Genomic DNA, 20,385 nt, shown 5'->3' with positions numbered 1-20,385 from the left:
AAAGAATACAAAAAAGGGAAAAACTAAAAAGAAAACGAGTAGCTATTTCCACAGTCCACAGATTTCAATCATTCTTGGGAACCCTCCGATATTACACACCACATCTTTGTAATTTGTTTTTTACGGCACTAGATGGTCCACATCTTTGTAATCTTAAGTTAAAAACTTAATATTTATTTTAACCATAGCGCCAAATAGATTATGGACGGGAATTATCAGGCCGATGTTGACATCTTATTGGGCTAAATTTAATGTGATATCAAAGTAATCAGGCCTCATCTTCTATATATTCCTCTTTGGCGGTAGTCTAGTAAATATAGCAAATATCGGTCTATCTGAAATAATCCAAAATCATGTGTTGTCACTTTAATTATTCTAGACTTATCAAGGAAGCATGATACATTATCACACCACAACAAAAGGTCTTACTTAATTCTTAAGAATCATCAGAAGGCTTGAATCTTGATATAAAAATGTTGTGCAAATGAAGCCCAGTTAAGCATCACCATCAACCGTACAAACGCGTTGATAGTCTGATGAGCAGACCTAGAGGGATTAGCGAAAGGAAAGCAGACACGGCAAACGCAACGGTCAGAAGACTAGAAGAAACATATGCGAGACCAAAAAAAAAACATTCATGGCGGCTTTAGATTTTAAAGACCAAAGACGATTTAGTAAAAAAAATTAAAAAAAAGTTTTACAGTTTAGGAATCTATGTTTATCTATTATTAGTTCTAAAAAGTTTAGAGACGTAACACAAATGTTTCAATTCGTTTGATAAACACTCGCCACAACTAGTCATGATCAAAGAGTCGATTCTCTCAGTTCTACAATATCAATTCTCAGTTCTGAAACCTAGGATAGCTAACTACTAGTACCGATATGAGCAATTTTATTCTTCATTTTTGAGCAAATTCTTTTCTTCATTGTCTTCTCTCTGTCTTCAAAATTAAGATCAACGGTACAGCCGATGACTATAATCTTTTCTAGTAAATAACGAACTTCATATATGGGATAAAAATATGGTATTCAAGTTATAAAAGGGTCTTAGACGAGAGAACGTGAAGCAGTCTCTTTTTCTTTCCACCTCAACCAGAATATTTCTGAAAAGAAACAGAAGACAGAGACAAGTCACAGAACAATGTAACTTTTGATTTTCACCGAAGGTCCCTAACTTTTGATATAGTTCGATATTATTTATTTTATTTTTTTGAACAATTATTATTTTATTTTATTTGCAAAATGAATTTCACAAATTCTATATATGCTGCATAGTAGAGCGTTTGGTTTATCAGTCAGGATATAGAACTAATATCTCAAAAGCATATCCCAACTAGAACCTTCGACCTTAAGTTCTTGTCACTATTTTCCGAATCTTTCTTTCAATCTCTCTTTTCTGTTGGTCAGAAATTTGTATTTAAAACCTCAGTCCACTTTCCCACATGTAAATAAAACTATAAATTATTATTACGAAAGATATAGAAATAAAAAGAAAAAGTCATAAAAAGTAGTAACATGGATTCGCTTATGCTTTTCTCTATTTATTCCTTAAATCTTACGTATTCTCAAACACGAAACATCCAGATAATTAGTGTTCGGGTATATAATCGAGTAAGCCATACTTTTTTTTTTTTGAGTAAGCCATACTAAACTTACACTTAGCAGCTATAAAACTAATAATGCCAATCAGCCGGAAATTTCGGACGTGGGCCGTTGCCACGGCGGTTATAGCCATCCTGGTCGTATTCGTCGGGCCATCCATCATCGGACCGGAGAGCATAGTGGGATCGAAAAATGTCCTAACCACGGCGAAGATGATCCCGCTTCCCGTTGATGGACCAGAGAGTCTGGATTGGGACCCACTAGGGGAAGGCCCATATGTCGGCGTTACAGACGGTCGAATACTCAAATGGCGCGGTGCGGATCTTGGCTGGGTCGAATTCGCCTACTCGTCTCCCCACAGGTTTGTTTAAAATGTATATGACCCAAAAAGACCGATTGTGACAACAGAAATATTTGTGTTAATGTTGAAGGTCTGTATGAAATTCTATGGCATGCTCAATTTTCTCTTAACCTGACTAGTTTTGTCACACTGATTGCTCAACGCAGATTTTTCTTGATGTTTTTGTCACTGTCTAAAAGATAATTTACATTATATGTTTTCGTAAATACGCGCGCGCGCACACACACAAACGGCTATTTGCATTCTACATTTGCTTAATTTCATAATATATAAATTACATACGGCAAGAAAGCAGTCATATAGCTTATATTATCTTTATAACTTATCATGTGTGAACATGGATGTGGATGTAATTTAAAAGATACTATGTCCACTCCACAGAAATAAATGTCTCAGAAAAAATTGTTTCACAAAATAACTTTTTGTGCTTTTTGTAAATTTTATTATTTAAGTATAGTAAATTTAATAATAGTAAACTGTAATTTTAATAAAATTAATCGTAGTAAACTGTAATTTTAATAAAATTAGTAAATTTTATTATTTAACCGTAGTAAATTTAATAATAGTAAACTGTAATTTTAATAAAAAATTTAATAGCAAACTGTAGTTTTAACTTAAATAAAATTTATAATCACTGTATTGATCGATAGATTGTTTTTTAAATATGTGTGAAAATATGAAAATATATATTTCTGGAACGGAAAGTATATATATCAAAACTAGTATTGATTTGTGTAGGAAAATGCATATAGGTATAGGATGTAGGAATAGACATAACTATTCTTCTGTTTCTATAATTAATTTGGTGTATACATATGAAGAGGGAACTGTTCAAGCCATAAGGTGGAACCTGCGTGTGGAAGGCCTTTAGGACTGAGCTTCGAAAAGAAATCGGGTGACTTGTATTTTTGTGACGGTTATTTCGGGGTAATGAAGGTTGGACCTAAAGGAGGACTGGCCGATAAGGTTGTCGACGTGGTCGAAGGTCAGAAAATTATGTTTGCCAATCAAATGGATATAGACGAAGAAGAGGAGGTTATCTACTTCAACGATAGCAGCGACACTTATCACTTCGGGTATTATAACTGCAGCTCTCTATTACTTTATTTTTCGTTTTTTTCTTGTTAATTCGGGATTAAAGAGTCTTCTTTTTTTGGTTTTATAGATTTGGAATGTTTGTTGACCTTTGCCTTTAATTGTTATAAAATTTATAATAATATGCTATGTTTAATATGAAGGAGGAAACTAAAGAAACAATCCGATTTTCCCTTTTAGCAATTTATCAGTAAACGTGTAAAATTGCTTGGAAACAGTTGAAATCCTAGTACTGCCATAGTATTCTAAAATTGTTAAGTTCTTGTTTGGATCAGGGACGTATTCTTCGCATTTCTGTGTGGTGAAAAGACAGGAAGAGCGATTCGTTACGACAAGAAGACAAAAGAGGCCAAAGTTATAATGGACCGTCTTCATTTCCCTAATGGTCTTGCCATAAGCAAGGATGGTTCGTTCGTGCTTTCCTGTGAGGTCCCTACGCAACTTGTGCATCGATACTGGGCCAAGGGGCCTAAAGCTGGGACCCGTGACATATTCGCAAAGCTTCCTGGCTACGCGGATAACATCAGGAGGACAAAGACAGGGGATTTCTGGGTTGCCTTGCATTCCAAAAAAACTCCATTTTCAAGGTTTTCGTTGATGCATCCGTGGATTGGGAAATTTTTCATGAAAACGTTGAAGATGGAGCTGTTGATTTTCCTTTTTGAAGGAGGAAAGCCTCATGCGGTGGCCGTGAAACTCTGTGGCAAGACCGGTGAGGTTTTGGAAGTTCTTGAGGATAGTGAAGGGGAGAATATGAAGTTCATAAGTGAGGTTCAAGAGAGAGATGGTAAGCTTTGGTTTGGGTCTGTGTTTCTGCCTTCAGTTTGGGTTCTTGACCATAAGTGATTTATACAATTACGGTGTTTTTATGTGTTTTAATTTGTACCGTGATTAAAAGATCTTTCTTTTGCTATACATTGTCATTTCTCATCTGTGTGGATTTAATAATAATCAAGAGTTCTAAAATATTTGCTATGTCCGGTTAGCTTTTTTTTTTATTTATACAAGGATACTAGGATAAGGCCACTGTCTTGCGTATGGTAAATTTATATGGAAATTATTTAAAAAATATCGTATGGAAAAATAAAATTTATATTCTTGATCGAATTAATATTTTTAGCTCTGAAACATTTATTTTTTTTTTGTTAATTACATAATTTGTTTACTATGAATTGATCTCACTTTTAGTTTTAAGTCAAAAAATCACTTATCGCATAAGAATCTAATGTTTAGCCCGAAGAATATCAGATGTACTATTTGGTTACAATAAAACTATGTCACCTCAATTTTATATCATGATTTAGCAATTTAAAAGTTAGTCATGGTTATGAGAAGTTTACTTTCACGTGATAATTCTATATATCTTCAGCATTTTTCTCTTTTCTGTGCCGCAATATTTCATTTTGGTTATTGTTCGATATAAATATTGATTTTGGAGTTTATTCTCGTTTCGTTCTTTTGTTTTGGCCTCAGATTGAGAAAATGTTTAAGATTTAAAATTATTAAAGAAATACATACTTAAGTTAAGATCCGCGCTTTGTGCAGAATAAATATTTTTTATTTATTACTTATTTTATGTTTTCTGCATATTATAAAATAATAAAGTAACAATTATATATTAAATAACTAAGAAATCAATTATTATTATGTAATATATTGGCGTGCACATATAAATCAAACTTTTTATATGACAATCCGTCCCGTGGACCTATCTGTTCCGTAGACCTCAAGCTTACAGTTCTACGGGGCACCGATCCCAACCCCCCATTATGATCTCTCATTGACTTCATAGTTAGGTTGTTGGTTCGCTTGGCATTACACGAACCCAGTACATCACTATGTAACAACCTTCCCACAAGATAAGCTGTCACCAATTGATGCTCTTGTTTATTCACAATCATTTTAGGGTAAATAAATAAAAAAAAATTATCTATCGTATATGATATACTAGTGGTGTGACCGCGCTTCGCGAGGAGCTATAACTTTGTTTTTGTTTCATTTTATGTATTAGACACTCTCCCTAATGTTTCAGCGAGATACTCTATTTTGCTTAGCCTCCGCTGTGAATGATTAGAGTAACTTTATCAGATTGTCGTAGTAAAATATCTTTATCGATCATGGTTGTTTGAGATCTCGTACCTAAATTTGCTGCCTTATATTTTTCACTAACAAAGCATCCTAAAGTATATTGCGAGAATTTTGGTGACCAACATATTTGGAAAATATAATTTAGCTTAGTTGATAGTGGAACAACTTGTGCAGGTGTTGGATGCAGTCGAAGGCATACATTTACCCAAGTATTTGAAACATGGTTTATAACCTGCAGCTCAGCCAAATGTTTGTATTCTTGGCACATAGTTGGCTATATATTTCTCATGGAACAATGGACTATGCAGAGATACTCGAAACTTTTTTGCAACAACATAATATCGTCAAGACAAAAAATACTAACATGGGCGGAGGCAATAAAGGTGGAGTGGAGTGAGTTGACCCTACTACTTTTTTAAAGATATTTGTATTTCTTTTAAGTAAAAATGCATTGATCCAAAAAATAATTGACTCCACTTAAAATATATCTCCACAAAAATAATTAAAACATTAAAATTTAAAAACAAAATTATATAACTAATACATTTATATCATTTATTTGTTAAAATTTGGATTTGTATTAATTTTATCTCAATTTCAACTATTGCAAAACAAATTTTGGAATCAATAATACATTTTTATTCTAAACTTAGTTACATACTAGATTTAATCCCAAATTATATTAGGCCCAAATAGTATTTTAATTTATTATCAGGAACATTAAAAATAAATTAATAAAAACTCCTATTCTTCGACAAACGCGAGAGTTCGTGTTCTAGAAGCATGATTTGGATGAATTTGAAATTGGGTTCTTTTTTTTAGTTTATACTTTGGTGTTTTGATTATTTATTTATCAAACCAAAGATGATTATGATTTGTTGAAAATATTATTTTGACTAAAGAAATTCAACAAAATATTTAGGGTTGATGTTTATAATCTGAATATTTTTAACAGCTAGTTTCATATTCAGAAATAGCCTAACTTTTTATTAATTAGATAAGTAATAGACCAATTTATCTAAATGATCCTGGTGAAAACAAAAATTGTAATATCATCATAATCAAAGAGATAAGGTAAAACACAAATATTTAACTTGGGAACTTTATCAACTTTATGGTCATTATTTTAAAGCAAGACTCATAAAAATACATCAAAGTGGTTTATCATTCTTAGTTTGATCAATATGGTAATTGGTTAGAATAAGATTTTTCTATCGAAACAAATATTTAAAGATGTAGTGAATGAAACTGTAATAAAAAGTTTCAAATTAGGAAGGTAATATAATTATTATTTTTGATCCTGGTCCAAAAACTTTATGGCTCCTCCATTGAATACTAACCAAATTGGTTATGTAGTTGTTAAACTAATATGTATTCAATACCGCCTACATTCTTGTGAAAGCGTAAAGGCCCAGCGTTTTAAGACTTTGCTTCTGCTTCTGCTAACATGGTCAATGCGACTAAAGATCGCAAAAGGAGTGGCACATGGGCTAGCATGAATGCAGTCCAAGAAAGTTGGTACATCAAGCCTTCTACTTCCTTCTCGACTCTTTCTTGACTCCTTGCATCTCCAATTTGGGTCTCATGCGTTTCATCACCATCAGCGCCGCTGAGGCTCGTCTTCCTGGAAGCAAGCCTACGCAGAAATGAGATGTGTATTCTTTTGTTGTCGGGCTTATGGAGCTTCTTACGGGGAAGTCTCAGGATTCGTTGCGGCTAAGCTCATCCTCGATGTCAATGGTGGTTTCTGAGGTGCCAGATTTGGTTGATCTAATGTTATCGGGTTTATGGAGCTTCTTATGAAGAAGTCTCGGGATTCGTCGCGGCTAAGCTCATCCTTATCGTCAATGGTGGTTGCTGAGGAGCCGAAATTGGTTGATCCGGTGTTGCTCCAACATCGACAAAATATTCAGTAACCACCATATTCTTGGTTTCTTGTTTGGGTCCATTTTTCTTTTCTAGGGACGACTTTTTAATTTGTTTGTTTCATTGAATAATTATTTTTTGAAATGAATATTCAATCGAATTGGTTATCTATAATAATCAATCAAAATGTATCAAAATGTTCATAAACAACACACATACATATATTAAAATCAAAATGCTTCAAATAAATGAGAAATAGTGGGAGGAGAAGTGGGTGAGATTTAATGATTGAATTAAAGAAGTTTAAGAAAGAGAGAAACATTACAGAAAATCTCGTCGGAAAAGAAGGTGAAAGATGTAACTACGGTGTCACACTAGAGAATAGCTCACACCTAATCTTAAATATAGGCGGGCCAGACAGATGAAAGTATTAAGGTCCAATGAATTAGAAAAACCCATTGACCCATCTCTATTGCATCTAGAACAAACGCGTGAAACACATAATAAGAAGTTCTCCCATTGCTTGCCACGTGTCGCAATTTAGAATAGAATTTGCTGAGGTAGCTTCATGAGGAGAGTTTCAAGCCAACTTTATTATTATAGATAGATAATTACACCAACAATTTTTTTAATGTGGAATGTTTAGTGATTTCAATAATTTATAATCATTTAAAAAAACAAAGAAGATTTCAAGATTAAAATATTAACTTTTTAATATATGTTCAATGCAAATATAAAAATGTAAGTATGTATTTCATATGATGTATAGTTTAATTTAAACGATGTATATATATATTAACATAAATACCTATTAAAATAAAATTATTTATTCATATGGTTTTATAATCATTATATCTTATTATAGAAAAAAATTTAAACCTTGATCACAAAAGTTTATGTGAGACTTTTAACAGTTTTAGTAATTTATATTCATTTTGAAAAATTCAAATACAAGATATACAAAAAATCTAAATTTTTGTTATACGATTAATGTAATTGTGTAATTTATTTTAATAATAAAAAACTAAACAAAATGATATAAAGTATATAGATTATTAGAAAATCTTTATTATTTAAAATCATTAATTGTCATATATATATATATATATATATATATATTGTAATCACATTAGGTAATTTCGTAAGTTTTATTTAAAGAAAGAATAGATAATAAATTTCAATTTGATAAATGAATGGTCCATGATGGACATACTATATAAATATAATATAACATTCCCTAGCAATTTAATTTTGAACTAACAAAATTCTCAATTGATTCTCAAGCCGCCATATAAGCAAAATTAGCATTCCAATTACGTGACCATTCTGCATGACACCTTTTTAATCAGTACAAACTACAGGTTATAACTTTTTAAATGTTATCTATTACTATATAAGGGGTCCTGGCCCCAGAAAAGTGGTAACTAATCACGTGTCGTCTCATGTCTCTGATGATTGCCAAAATATTAGTTCCCTAAGACTTGAACCCTGGTGGCTTCACCGTATTTGGCTTTTGCCTCCAAATTAATCACCACCAAACCACAAACCATGGTTTCAGTTAACTTTTCATTTCAACTAAGTCCGTCAAGACTCTTGATTACTGATGATCACCATGTTTTATATTACTTTTATATGAGAATATAATATCTCGGACAAAAAAGCTCATTTCCTATATTTTTATTACTTAGAAACCAAGTTACTACAAATATATAAAAATAAGTACCTATCATTTTTATTTATTTTTTTCTTCTTTTAAGTTGAAAAAGCACTTATTTTCTATCAAACCAAATTTGGAAGTGATATTAAATAAATAAAATTGATTTTGACATCATAAAAATCTAATATTTATACTTAAAATGAGTCAGTTATACCTTTTTCATTTGCAGTTACCCAATAAACATGATGTATCACAAATAATATATAGTCAGGAGTAACTGAAAACTATTCCATATGAAAGAAAAAAAAGATATCAGTGTTACACGTTTTGTTAACCACATACATATGCAATGAGTGTTTATTCCATATCACTGAAATAGTATAGGAGGATTCAAACCACACCCACAATCCTTAAATACTAAACACTACCCAACCTCAATTCCTAAATACTGAACCCCAACTATTAAAACCTAAACTCAAATATAAACTATAATCACATGACTGAATGACTGTAAAATAAATAGACAAAATGGAAGACTTTTCAATAAAAATGTATTCCACGTCACCAAAATGGTATAGGACTGTAACGCAACAGACAACTCTTAAATACTAAATTCAACCCCCAATTTTAAATATTAAATCCTAAATTGTTATCACTAAACCCGAACTCAAATGTAAACTATATTATATATTTATAATTTTTAGACACAATGAAAATCTGAAAATTATATATAATATTTTGTGATATTAAACTATACTATATAATCATCTGAAAATAGTATATAAGAGAAACTTGTGTGAATTTACATTTGTGTGGATGTGGTTGACAAAATGATAAAATTGACTTTATAAATGCTTAGTTCTGTGCTTATTCAGAAGTTGATCATATTAATGTTTAAATTTCTTTCATTACAAATTCTGAATATTAACAAACATGAAACAGTGATTATACACACTGTCATTCTAAACAAAATAGAACATGTTTCTCAAGCAACAAATGAAATTGAATATGATAAATAGCATAGTACATTAATATGAACACGTCAAAAAGATAACTTTTGAATTTGAAAAGCACAGGAGACTGTTTTATTTCATAAATATATTTATAATATATAAATATGTGTATAAAAGTAGACTATATAATAAATAGTATAATAACCTCAAATAAATATGTACACAATATGTAGAAATCTTCTTCCTCGTCTTTATCAACCACGATTCTGGAATTTTATAGTTGTTTTCCTCAACTTTGTCATCTCACTCGTATTCTTTGATGTCTGCTTCTTTACCCTCCTTTCAATCACAATTATGCAATGTTAGAGTTGCCTTTACTTTGCTGGACCTCGTTATCGTCTTACTCAGCGAATGAGGAAAATGTGTATCTACAGAAAGCAAAGGAAGGTTTTCTTGGTGTTGGTATAATAGGTGGTAGAAAATAAAACACAATGGAAATAGATACGGTGACGACAATGAAACAAATGATGATGAAGATGATGATGATGATGATAGTTGTGCCGGTTGTATATATAGAAGTGATTCAAGTTATGTGACGAAGGTATATGTTTTTATCGTATAAAAAAGCACATATCTGAGAGAGAGAAGAAGAAACAAAGAAAAAAAATGTTATTATGAAAGGATAGGTAACTCTACAATGAACGCAATTTATTTTTGAAACATAATAATGATTATTTTTTGAGGTTGTGCCAGTTACCATAAAGGATAATACGACAATATTACATAAAAATATGTGATACAGTGAAAAATATGATTTTTGGTTATAGATTGAATTATAATTTTTTGGTGGTCATGCAATACAATTTTCCTTTAAAAACTGTGAGGCCAGTGACTAGCCTGTGCAGTCCACTAACCATATATAATAGACAGGATAAAAGTGGGATATATGTAAACATCAGGAGGTCCATTCTTTTTGAATTATTTCCTTTAACCGGCTCTGGTGTATTTGGAATTGTTTGTATGGAGGAGATATAAAACTAGAAAATACAAATGGTCAGCACTCAGACACAGAGGGCAACGCTACGAATAGGTGTTTACCAAAAAAAAAAAAACAACTACAAATAGGTTGCTAACAAATTTAAGTGAGGCTCATGCCGTTGGTTCTTCTGCCCACTGCCGCTTCACCGTTAGAATTTATTTATGATGGCCCAGGCTAATATATAAATTTGTTATATATATATATATGTATTTACATAACAAATTTAATTTTTAATATTTATTTTATGTAAACTTTAAATTAATAAATAAGATATAAATTTTAAATTACTATTATAAATTCAGATTTTAATATTCATGTTGATAATCAATGTATTAAATTATGTTCTTTTATTTCATAGTTTTATTTATGATATGTAAATTTTGGACTAAAAAAATTTGTCTAGTAATAATCAAATTAACAAGCTCATATTTGAACTTAAACAATTATTGTATTTATGGACTGAAAAAATATAAAGGCATTGACATGTTTATAAACAATCACAAACCCATAATCACTCAACAAAATAATAATGGCCAATAAATATTATATATCCTCTATAATTCAGTTTTTTAAAAAGGTGAGACAAAAACACAAAATAATAAACTCAAAACATTGTCTTAGTATTATCTTAGATTATATTTGTATTATGTTTATTATTTGTCAAAATTTTAATATTATTTAATGTTTTTGTCCTAGCTTTTCATGATTTCATATATTTTTAGTTAATTTTAATTTTATTCATTTATATAATACTTAATATTTATTTAAAAAAAAATATTATTTTGATAACATTTGTGATTTTACGGACCAAAAAATAATTTGATAGTCCTCAGATACAAATACAAGTTAATTTATTTTAGGTTAGGAATACGGCTCAACAAATTTACGATATATATTTTCAATGATTTTTTACCTTTAGTATTATAATAATATGTATTTGGATTAATATTTCCGATAATAACCAGAGAAATAGCTAAGTTTGGTCACTAAATAATAAACTAAATATAAAATAAACATAATTATAATAATATCAGTAGAATTTCCTAATATCTATTGTGAATATCTATTTATCAATTAAATACCTTAAATATCTGATAAGTATGTTTATTAAAATACTTCTCAAATAATAATATGACAAATAAGAAAAAATTATTTCTCAAACAATAATATAGATTTTGTTTCATTTATAAATATAAAATCTAAATAAAATATTTATTATTTGTTACTACGAGAATTCATCTATTATATCTGTGATTGGTTTATTATTTGTATAATAATACCAATAATCTCCATCCATATTTAAATTTGGTTAGCAAGAAAATCTCGATTGATATAGTAACTTTAAATGGAATTTTATTTAATTAGCATGAAAATGGAAACTAAACTTACTAAAGAAGAGAAATATGTAAGTATTTTTTATGAATATACTATAAAAAATTGAGATAGACTTTAGAAGTTTTAATTTAAATTTTTTACAGTATTTTTTGATGAACCGGAACATTCGGTGGACCAAACTAACTAATCTCTAGAGACATTTCTATTGACACTAGATAGATCTGGTTGTTCGAAAAGGGAATCATTTGTCATTGTCCACTCGCCACACGCATGGGTAATCTATGTTTTAGTAGAGTTTAAATCTAAACACAATCTATTGTTATTCAAATGATGATTCTAAATCCTGTTTTAAAATTTAGTGTTATTCAATGAATGATTTAAATTTAGTTTTTAAAATTTAGTGTTATTCAATTTTCAAAGATTTTAAAATTCTTTGTATTTTGAATTGGTATCAAATCATTTCCTATGGATTCTTATGAACAAACGATTGAGTTGAAAATCTATGGCATACTGCAGAGATTTTAGAATCTATCAACTTAAACTATCTTAAAATTAAAATCACTCATTCAATAACACCCCCTAAATGTCAGGTTTGAATCCAGGTTCCTTAGAGACTCCAAGCCGACTTCACCAGATCACACCCACTTTGTTATTATTTAAAATATTGATCTCAACATTTTTATATTATTTTGTTCTAAATATTTTACATTCTTACGTCTTGCTCATTCAAAGTTTGATATCGAGTTAGGAAAATGTTATTTTCCATATATACATAATTTATTATTGAATTAACATTTACTCTTTATCCAGCCAAACTTGTAACTTTGATCATAATAGACAACTCTCCAGATTTGGATGGGATTAAATAGAGAGTACAGTCCCAATTTGTATACAATGAAGTAAATGTGACCCTCAATTTCCGGCGTTTGTAAGCAACCATAACATGTATAACATGCATCACAAAATCAAAACTTAAACAGTAAGATATAATCTAATATGAATTTAGTTATTATTTTGTTTTATTGTGTATTTATAGATAAATAACAAATCAGTAAGATCATTAAAATCATGGAAACATTATAGCCATACACATATACCTAACTGATGGACAAATTGAGGCAGACTAAATGAAATGTATTGTTTAATGTCCTTATAATCTCATTCCATAAACGGTAAATTTGCTATCTTGACAAACTTTAGGTACGTGAATGGTATCATGACTCTCTGGTTAGTAAGAAGGAAACGTATCTTTTTCTAATGTGAGAAACGGGGAGTATATTTCACAATAAAGCTACTAAGAAAGAAATGTTCGAACAGAAGAAAATAAACAAAACATATGAAATATTAAATGCATGATGACAAAAGAAAACTAACAAACGGAACACCGGATCCACAAATCCCAAAAATACAATTATTTGCTAAAAATATTTAGTTTATTGTTTTTACAACATATATTTTGAGTTTTTGACACGAATTCGACATGTATAGGAACCCTATTGATTAATTCTGACACCTTAGTTTATATATAAGAGAACCCATAACTCTTACCATAAGGACAAATAAAAAATGATGAAACTCTTTTTGGTGGTGGCGATATCCGTTGCCCTCTGCTTAAGCCTAACCGATTTTTCCGGCGAGAGTCCAAAACATGGAGAGTCAATGCTGACTGTTCATTTCCCTGAGTTCCGTCTGATTCCGACCACCGGAGCTTCAGGACCAGAGAGTTTCGTCTTTGATATCTCCGGCGAAGGTCCTTACACCGGTTTATCTGACGGTCGAATAGTTAAGTGGGTAGCTAATGAGAGCCGTTGGATGGATTTTGCCGTCACCACATCAAGAAGGTATGTATATATTTTTGTTGGTTTTTGTTGATTTTATAATCTTCAATTATATCCACCAACTCCTCTGTCCCATCCAACTTATATCCTTGTGAGTTCCAACATTCATTAACTTTAATCTTTAAAATTGATCTAAAGTCTCTGTTTAATGAATTCCTGACTAATGAGATGTACTTATTTTGTTTCTTCATATGTACTTCAAGAATCACAGTTTGGTATTCGGACATGCATGTAAAGTTCCCATTCTGAGGAGGATTCTAGAACTCAGTTGCATGTGCATTATATATTATATTTGACTATGCAACTTAATTGCATCTTCTATTTTCTCTGAATATATTTTCTCTGTTGTGAAATGTTGACAGCTAAAGAAGTGAGTGACAAGATAAAAAATGTTGTAATTTATTTACTAGGAATTATGAGCTTACAACCCCTTGGTTACATAAGATAGGATATGAATGTGTTATTGACTTCTTTTTTTATAATCCACATTGGCAAAAAAAAAAAGAATGTGCTATTGACCTTTTGGTGGGTGGTTAAATTAATACATTTTACAAAAATTATAATACGTGTTTTTAATATACGACAATGTCTAAATTTCATATACCACTTTATCAAACGGATTGAATAACAATTCTGCAAGCCTTTTTTTTTTTGAATAACTTTATAATACATGTTACAATTATGCAAGCCTTAATACACAAAATAATTACTGCTAGTCTGCTAAAATGGGGATTTAAACCTTGGGCCCCCTTTATACTTGGATGGGTATTTAAATTTTGACTAAATGCAGAGAAGCTTGTGAGGGCCCGCACGAGCACCAACGAACAGAACACGTATGCGGTCGACCATTAGGCCTGGCCTTTGAAAAGTCCACTGGTGATCTATATATTGCTGATGCCTATATGGGCCTTCTTAAAGTTGGCCCAGCAGGTGGTTTAGCGAATCAGATGTTAACAAGCCAGCTGAGCGAGTCCCTTAGGTTTTCCAACGGACTGGACATTGATCCACGGACCGGAGTTGTCTACTTTACCGATAGCAGTTCAGTTTATCAACGCAGGTAAAACTTCTGCAAAATTTAATATACTTAAACAGAGGGATACTATAAAAACTAATTAAAAATAAGGTTGTATATAATATACACATGCATTATACATACACCGTAATAGATGTCTATATTGTTATGCGTCTAAATTATTTAAATCTATATAAAACATTATTATATAGGAAATCAGGACGACCATCATTTAGCGCTAATACTGGTAAAAGTGTAGATGTTATACTTAAACTGTACTTTCAGGAATTACATACGAGTGATGATGAGTGGGGACAGAACCGGTAGACTGATGAAATACGACCCAACTACAAAACAAGTGACAACTCTTCTAAGCAACCTTGCGTTCCCTAACGGCGTCGTGCTAAGCCAAAACGGTGAATACCTTCTCGTGGTCGAGACTGCCAAGTGTCGGATCCTACGTTACTGGCTCAACGACACGTCTGCTTCTAAGTCTCGCGAGAGCTATGAGATTTTCTCGGAACGGCTCCCTGGGTTCCCGGACAACATAAAGAGGAGTCCACGAGGCGGATACTGGATAGGCTTGAACACGAAACACACAAAGCTGACGAAGTTTGCCATTTCTAACGTGTGGCTAGGACGTGCCGCCTTGGAATTATCGGTGGACTGGATGAAGGTCCACTCGTACTGGGCCAGGTACACAGGGAACGGGATGGCCGTGAGGTTGAGCGAGGATAGTGGCGAAATATCAGAGGTCTTTGAGGGTAAAAATGGAAACAAGTGGATGTCTATAAGTGAGGTTGAGGAGAGAGATGGAACTCTATGGGTTGGATCGGTGAATACTCCTTTTGCTGGCATGTATAAATTCTAAAAACAATGCAAAATATGCGTTTCCATGATACCATCATTATCATCCATACATAACTGAAGATAAAATATCATATACTAGCTATTTTTTTTGTCATAATGTTTGGACAATAACCTACAAAACTATGCTGGGGTTTCTTTCCACAAATTAAGAACGTAAGTATCCAATAGAAATGAACTGTTATCCTATACATATATATGTTGTGACCGGTGACCCGGCCAAAAAAAAATTTAAAAGGGGCTACTTTTTTATCAACAAAAACAAATAAAAAACAGGGCTATGATTTGATATTGAAACAGTTGTTATTATTATAATCTTCAGGAGAAAAACACTACATAATAAAACACATAATATTAACCTACGACTTTTTTATTGAGCTAGAGGTCTTGTAGGCAACATTTATCTCTTATTTTGACATTCATACGTAATAGTAAAATAAACCATGCATTCCATGCATACAAACACAGTTTGTATTACAAAAGAATTCATGGCTTAGCTTCTTCCTGGGTAGTCTTCTTGGAACAACAAGCACTGCACTGCCCATAAGCGTAGCTTCCGCAGCAACCGTACCTACACCTGCTGCGTTGCTGGGGCTCAACTTCGGCTTCGACCACGGCCTGGGCCTGGCTAAGGCTACAACAAGCACTGCACCGTCCAAAAGCGTAGCTACCACAACATCCGTACCTACAACCACCACGGCCACGCTGCTGAGGCTCAACACCTTCCACGGCTTCAACCACGGCCTGGGCCTGGCTGAGGCTACAACAAGCACTGCACCGTCCAAAAGCGTAGCTACCACAACATCCGTACCTACAACCACCACGGCCCCGCTGCTGAGGCTCAACATCGATGACCTCAACAGCCTTAGTATCCATGGCCTCCACAGCCTTGGGTCGGCTGCAGCAAGCGCTGCACCGTCCAAAAGCATAGGCTCCACAACAACCGTACCTACAACCGCCACGTTGTTGTGGCTCTATGGCATCGGTCGCTTCACTTGGCTTCACTTCATCATTAGCTACACGTGTGTGATTTATATGTTATTTACGTCAGACGATGTATTAAACATTCGATCATCACTCTTATGTGAAACTATAAACGGAATATTATAAATATAGAGTTGTATACCATGTGTAGCGGCATCGTTGGATGTCTCGGCAAAGACACCGAGAGAAAAGGAGAGAAGCAAAGCCAAGAGAGTGAGAGACTTGAGGCTTCCCATGTTTTGTTTTCGTTACTTTAGCTTGTTCGGTTTGTTGTGAGGGAAGATGTTTTCTGGTAGTGAAGAGTGTCTACCCATAGCACATCTATTTATAGTTGGGCGGCAAAACATGGGGACGAGAGACCGGTCAATAATTATGCGTGGAAGATAATGACATATTTAGTTACAAAAAAAAGAAAAGATAATGACATATTTTATGGAGGAAAACAATGCAACTTTTTGTATAATAAATTAATAAGCACATTCGTTCTGATTGATTCCCTTCGGTTAATATTTGGTCATCAATTCTGCCTCAGCACACGAGCATAGAGTCGATTTAGTCGAAATATTGTTTTCATTCTTTGATTCGTTCATCCTTTGCTATATGATGTAAACAAAAGGTTTACATTTGAATAATTTAACATTCAGTTAAAAGAGAATAGCCTCAGTAGACGTAACCATATATATTACAAAATCATCTACAGCTAGTAATTAGACATGTGTCGGGAAGAATCGTAGAAACTAATTGACAAATTGTACGAAGTTTTGGATGCGTACGTTTTCTACGGTTAATTTATTCGCCTAATTATATTTTAGTTTTATATGATGGCTCTGATGTTTTTTGTATTTTCCATCAACTTGTGTGATATTGTGAACAAAACACCGTGGCTCTAAATCAAAAATTAAAGATCATTTGTTGTTTCTATAAATAATAAATCAGACTTTGCGGATAAATTGAATAATTGTTATGTATATTAATTTTCCTTTTATCTATAACAACCAATAAGATAAACTAATAAAACTCTACTTAAGCACTACTGTCTGTGATTTTTGAAATGACTTCCTAAAGAGAGAAGTCAAGATTTAAGAGATTGCACAAAAAGATATTAATACTAACAGGCTATTTGCACATATAAAGATTGTGTCAAACATTAAATAGAATATGATCACAAACTAATGACCAAAATGAGGTAAAAGGCAATCATGGATCTGTTTCTCCTTTAAAATAAGGTTAATCCAATCAATTAGATTAAAATCTGAGTAAAAACTATTGGACCAGAATCGAATTAAAAGTACATCGTAGAATTATATATCTATCAAATACCCGCCCTTGCTTCTGACCAAAAAAAAAACATGATAGAAGTTGAACGTTTTTTTTTTTTTTTTTTTTTTTGAAGTTGAACGTTGAAAGCCATTACATGTATCAAAACTCAAAAGGTACGACAGCTAAACTGTTTATTGTCATTCCATGTGTAAATGCCATGCTCTATGCATGACGTGTGGTGTTTATACGTATGAAGATAGTTGTTACAAAGTCTAACTGTTAGACTTGAAAACCCACCTTTCGAAAGGATAATGTCCTGCTGTATATATTCCAAAGCAGTGATAGAATCCCAATTCGAACTCTTCCTCTGTTGGTAAAATCATTTTTTTTTGTGCACCTGGTAAAAACATTAGAATTTGCTATAAATGAAGAAAAATCAAGTCTGAATTGAATCATTTTGGTGCCATGTGGTTAAATAAACTCATTTGATCTATTAGGATTTATTCTATGATTTCAATCATAGTTAGCTTAGCTATTATTTATTTATTTGTGCAACCAGTTACTTTCATTAATTAAACGATTACATATCAAATAAGCTCTATCGGACATATCCGAATAGCCAAGTCTAAAACATTAACAGCATCAGTTAAAAGATAAAGATATAAATTGCTGGAGAAAAAATTCTGTAGACTTTTTACTGTAGCTTTAAATTTTATTGCTGTAGAATTTTATAGAAAGCACTAAAGATTTGCTTTGGATATTTGGCTCTGGAGAGCACTTTTACATCTGTAAGTTATTTCAAGAGCTGTGATTTTAAAAAATAAATTAAAGCTTGATTGCTCTGATTTTAGTGCTTTAGAAATAAATAGGGCTGTCGAGAGCACCCACAGCCATTACCAATCACACTCATAGAGACACAAACTCATCAGAGTTCGATAATACTTCTAAAGATACGTCTAATGAGCTTAGCTATTATTTATAACTCGTAAACTAGTTTAAACTTAGAAGCCACCGTTTATAAATAAAAACTGGCTGCGCTCTTGCCCGATCGAAGAGATGCAAATAATCCATCATGTTCCAAGAGACGGAAACAAAAGAAGAGTTGGAACTTCAATGAATTTGCGCCTTAAATTATTTATTTCCAGATTCTGAAGATTATTAAATCCATTCCAACATCAACTTTATAGCCATCTAAATTTAGAAATGTATAAATAACTACTTTAATTTTAATCTGCGAGTTTGTCCTCCGTGTGTGGTTCTAAACTAAAAAGTTCTTTGTTTTCTTCCGGAAGTACATGATTATTCAATCGCTTTTCATATTCAGCGGAGGCATTGAAGAATATTCAAAAAGGTATTTAGGGAATATTTTTTTGAATCTTGACAATATCTAAAACACAAAGAAATGTGACCAAATACCAACTAAAGAACCAAAAAAACAGATCAGGAAAAAAATAATCACCAAACTAAAATCACCACAAAGTAGGAAAACATATGTCTAAATCACCATAAACACAACCACCAGCACTTTACAAACTAAACAAGCATAGACAAAGGAAGCAAAGGAAGAAGAAAAACAACCTGAGGGAGGGATAATGGAAGCCAATCACCGAGAAAAAAGAGTCCAAGTTTGAGACCAAGAACAACTTTCAAAACCCATAGAACATACACAGAGGAAAACACTATCCACCCCTCGAGTAGCAAACATGGTGTAAGGGAGAGCCATCAGAAACGTGAGCAGAGATGAAAACTACAACGAGATGAGAGAATATAGAGGAATGGGAGACAAAATAAAATCAGTAAATAGTGGAACCGTCCTTGAGTTATGAAAGAGAGCATAGAAACATATCACCAAAAACCATATTTTGAAAACCGAGAAGAACAGGGACTCTCGTCTGCAAACCAACGACGAGGAAGACAACATCAAAAGTGACTAACTCCGACCCAACCTAACGAGATGCAGTCCTTAGCCGAAATCTAAAGAAGAAGCGGAGCAGTTAACCGGAACAGCCTATAATGCTGTGAGAAACAACCGCACAACTGGAAACTCATAAACCCGTTCTAAACAAATATCAAATAATCTCAAGGAGAAGAAGGCAAAGAAGAACAAGAGCATAGAGTTGAGTCTCTTTCCGGCGATGGTGACAAGTATTGCATACTGAAAGGGTGAACAAAATATATAGATGGTGACGACTCAATGTCAAAATATAGTAAGAGGACAAAAAATATTTTAAAAGAATAATGTTCAAAATTTTGAAAGGAAAAAAAACACAATTTTGACACTGAAACCATTAATTTAGAATCAACAAATAACAAAATGCAAAGTTGTTTAAATTCAATATGCTTTTTATCATAGACTCATTACACCACTAACAAATATTATTATACACACACCAACATATTATATCTTTTTATATTATATATATCCCGA

At 32.3% G+C, this 20,385-nt stretch overlaps 3 protein-coding genes across 3 annotated transcripts; 2 read left to right on the top strand and 1 right to left on the bottom strand.

Moving 5' to 3' along the window:
- Positions 1–1,574: 1,574 nt before the first annotated feature.
- Positions 1,575–4,026, top strand: LOC108844039 (protein STRICTOSIDINE SYNTHASE-LIKE 1). Its single transcript, XM_018617233.2, has 3 exons — positions 1,575–1,963; positions 2,785–3,039; positions 3,334–4,026. The coding sequence occupies exons 1-3, from the start codon at positions 1,680–1,682 to the stop codon at positions 3,902–3,904; spliced, it is 1,110 nt and encodes a 369-aa protein (XP_018472735.1). The 5' UTR covers positions 1,575–1,679; the 3' UTR covers positions 3,905–4,026.
- Positions 4,027–13,326: 9,300 nt separating this feature from the next.
- LOC108846206 (protein STRICTOSIDINE SYNTHASE-LIKE 2) lies at positions 13,327–15,791 on the top strand. Its single transcript, XM_018619432.2, has 3 exons — positions 13,327–13,837; positions 14,625–14,891; positions 15,132–15,791. The coding sequence occupies exons 1-3, from the start codon at positions 13,563–13,565 to the stop codon at positions 15,715–15,717; spliced, it is 1,128 nt and encodes a 375-aa protein (XP_018474934.1). The 5' UTR covers positions 13,327–13,562; the 3' UTR covers positions 15,718–15,791.
- A 206-nt stretch (positions 15,792–15,997) lies between these two features.
- On the bottom strand, positions 15,998–16,995 carry LOC108846761 (late embryogenesis abundant protein M17-like). The gene is made up of 2 exons (XM_018619968.2): positions 16,840–16,995; positions 15,998–16,729 (listed from the first exon to the last, which is right to left on the bottom strand). The coding sequence occupies exons 1-2, from the start codon at positions 16,931–16,933 to the stop codon at positions 16,200–16,202; spliced, it is 624 nt and encodes a 207-aa protein (XP_018475470.1). The 5' UTR covers positions 16,934–16,995; the 3' UTR covers positions 15,998–16,199.
- Positions 16,996–20,385: the final 3,390 nt, after the last annotated feature.

The sequence above is a fragment of the Raphanus sativus genome, chromosome 3, assembly GCF_000801105.2.
Source record: "Raphanus sativus cultivar WK10039 chromosome 3, ASM80110v3, whole genome shotgun sequence".
NCBI classification, from domain to species: domain Eukaryota; kingdom Viridiplantae; phylum Streptophyta; class Magnoliopsida; order Brassicales; family Brassicaceae; genus Raphanus; species Raphanus sativus.
This window is presented reverse-complemented; position numbering and strand designations above follow the sequence as displayed.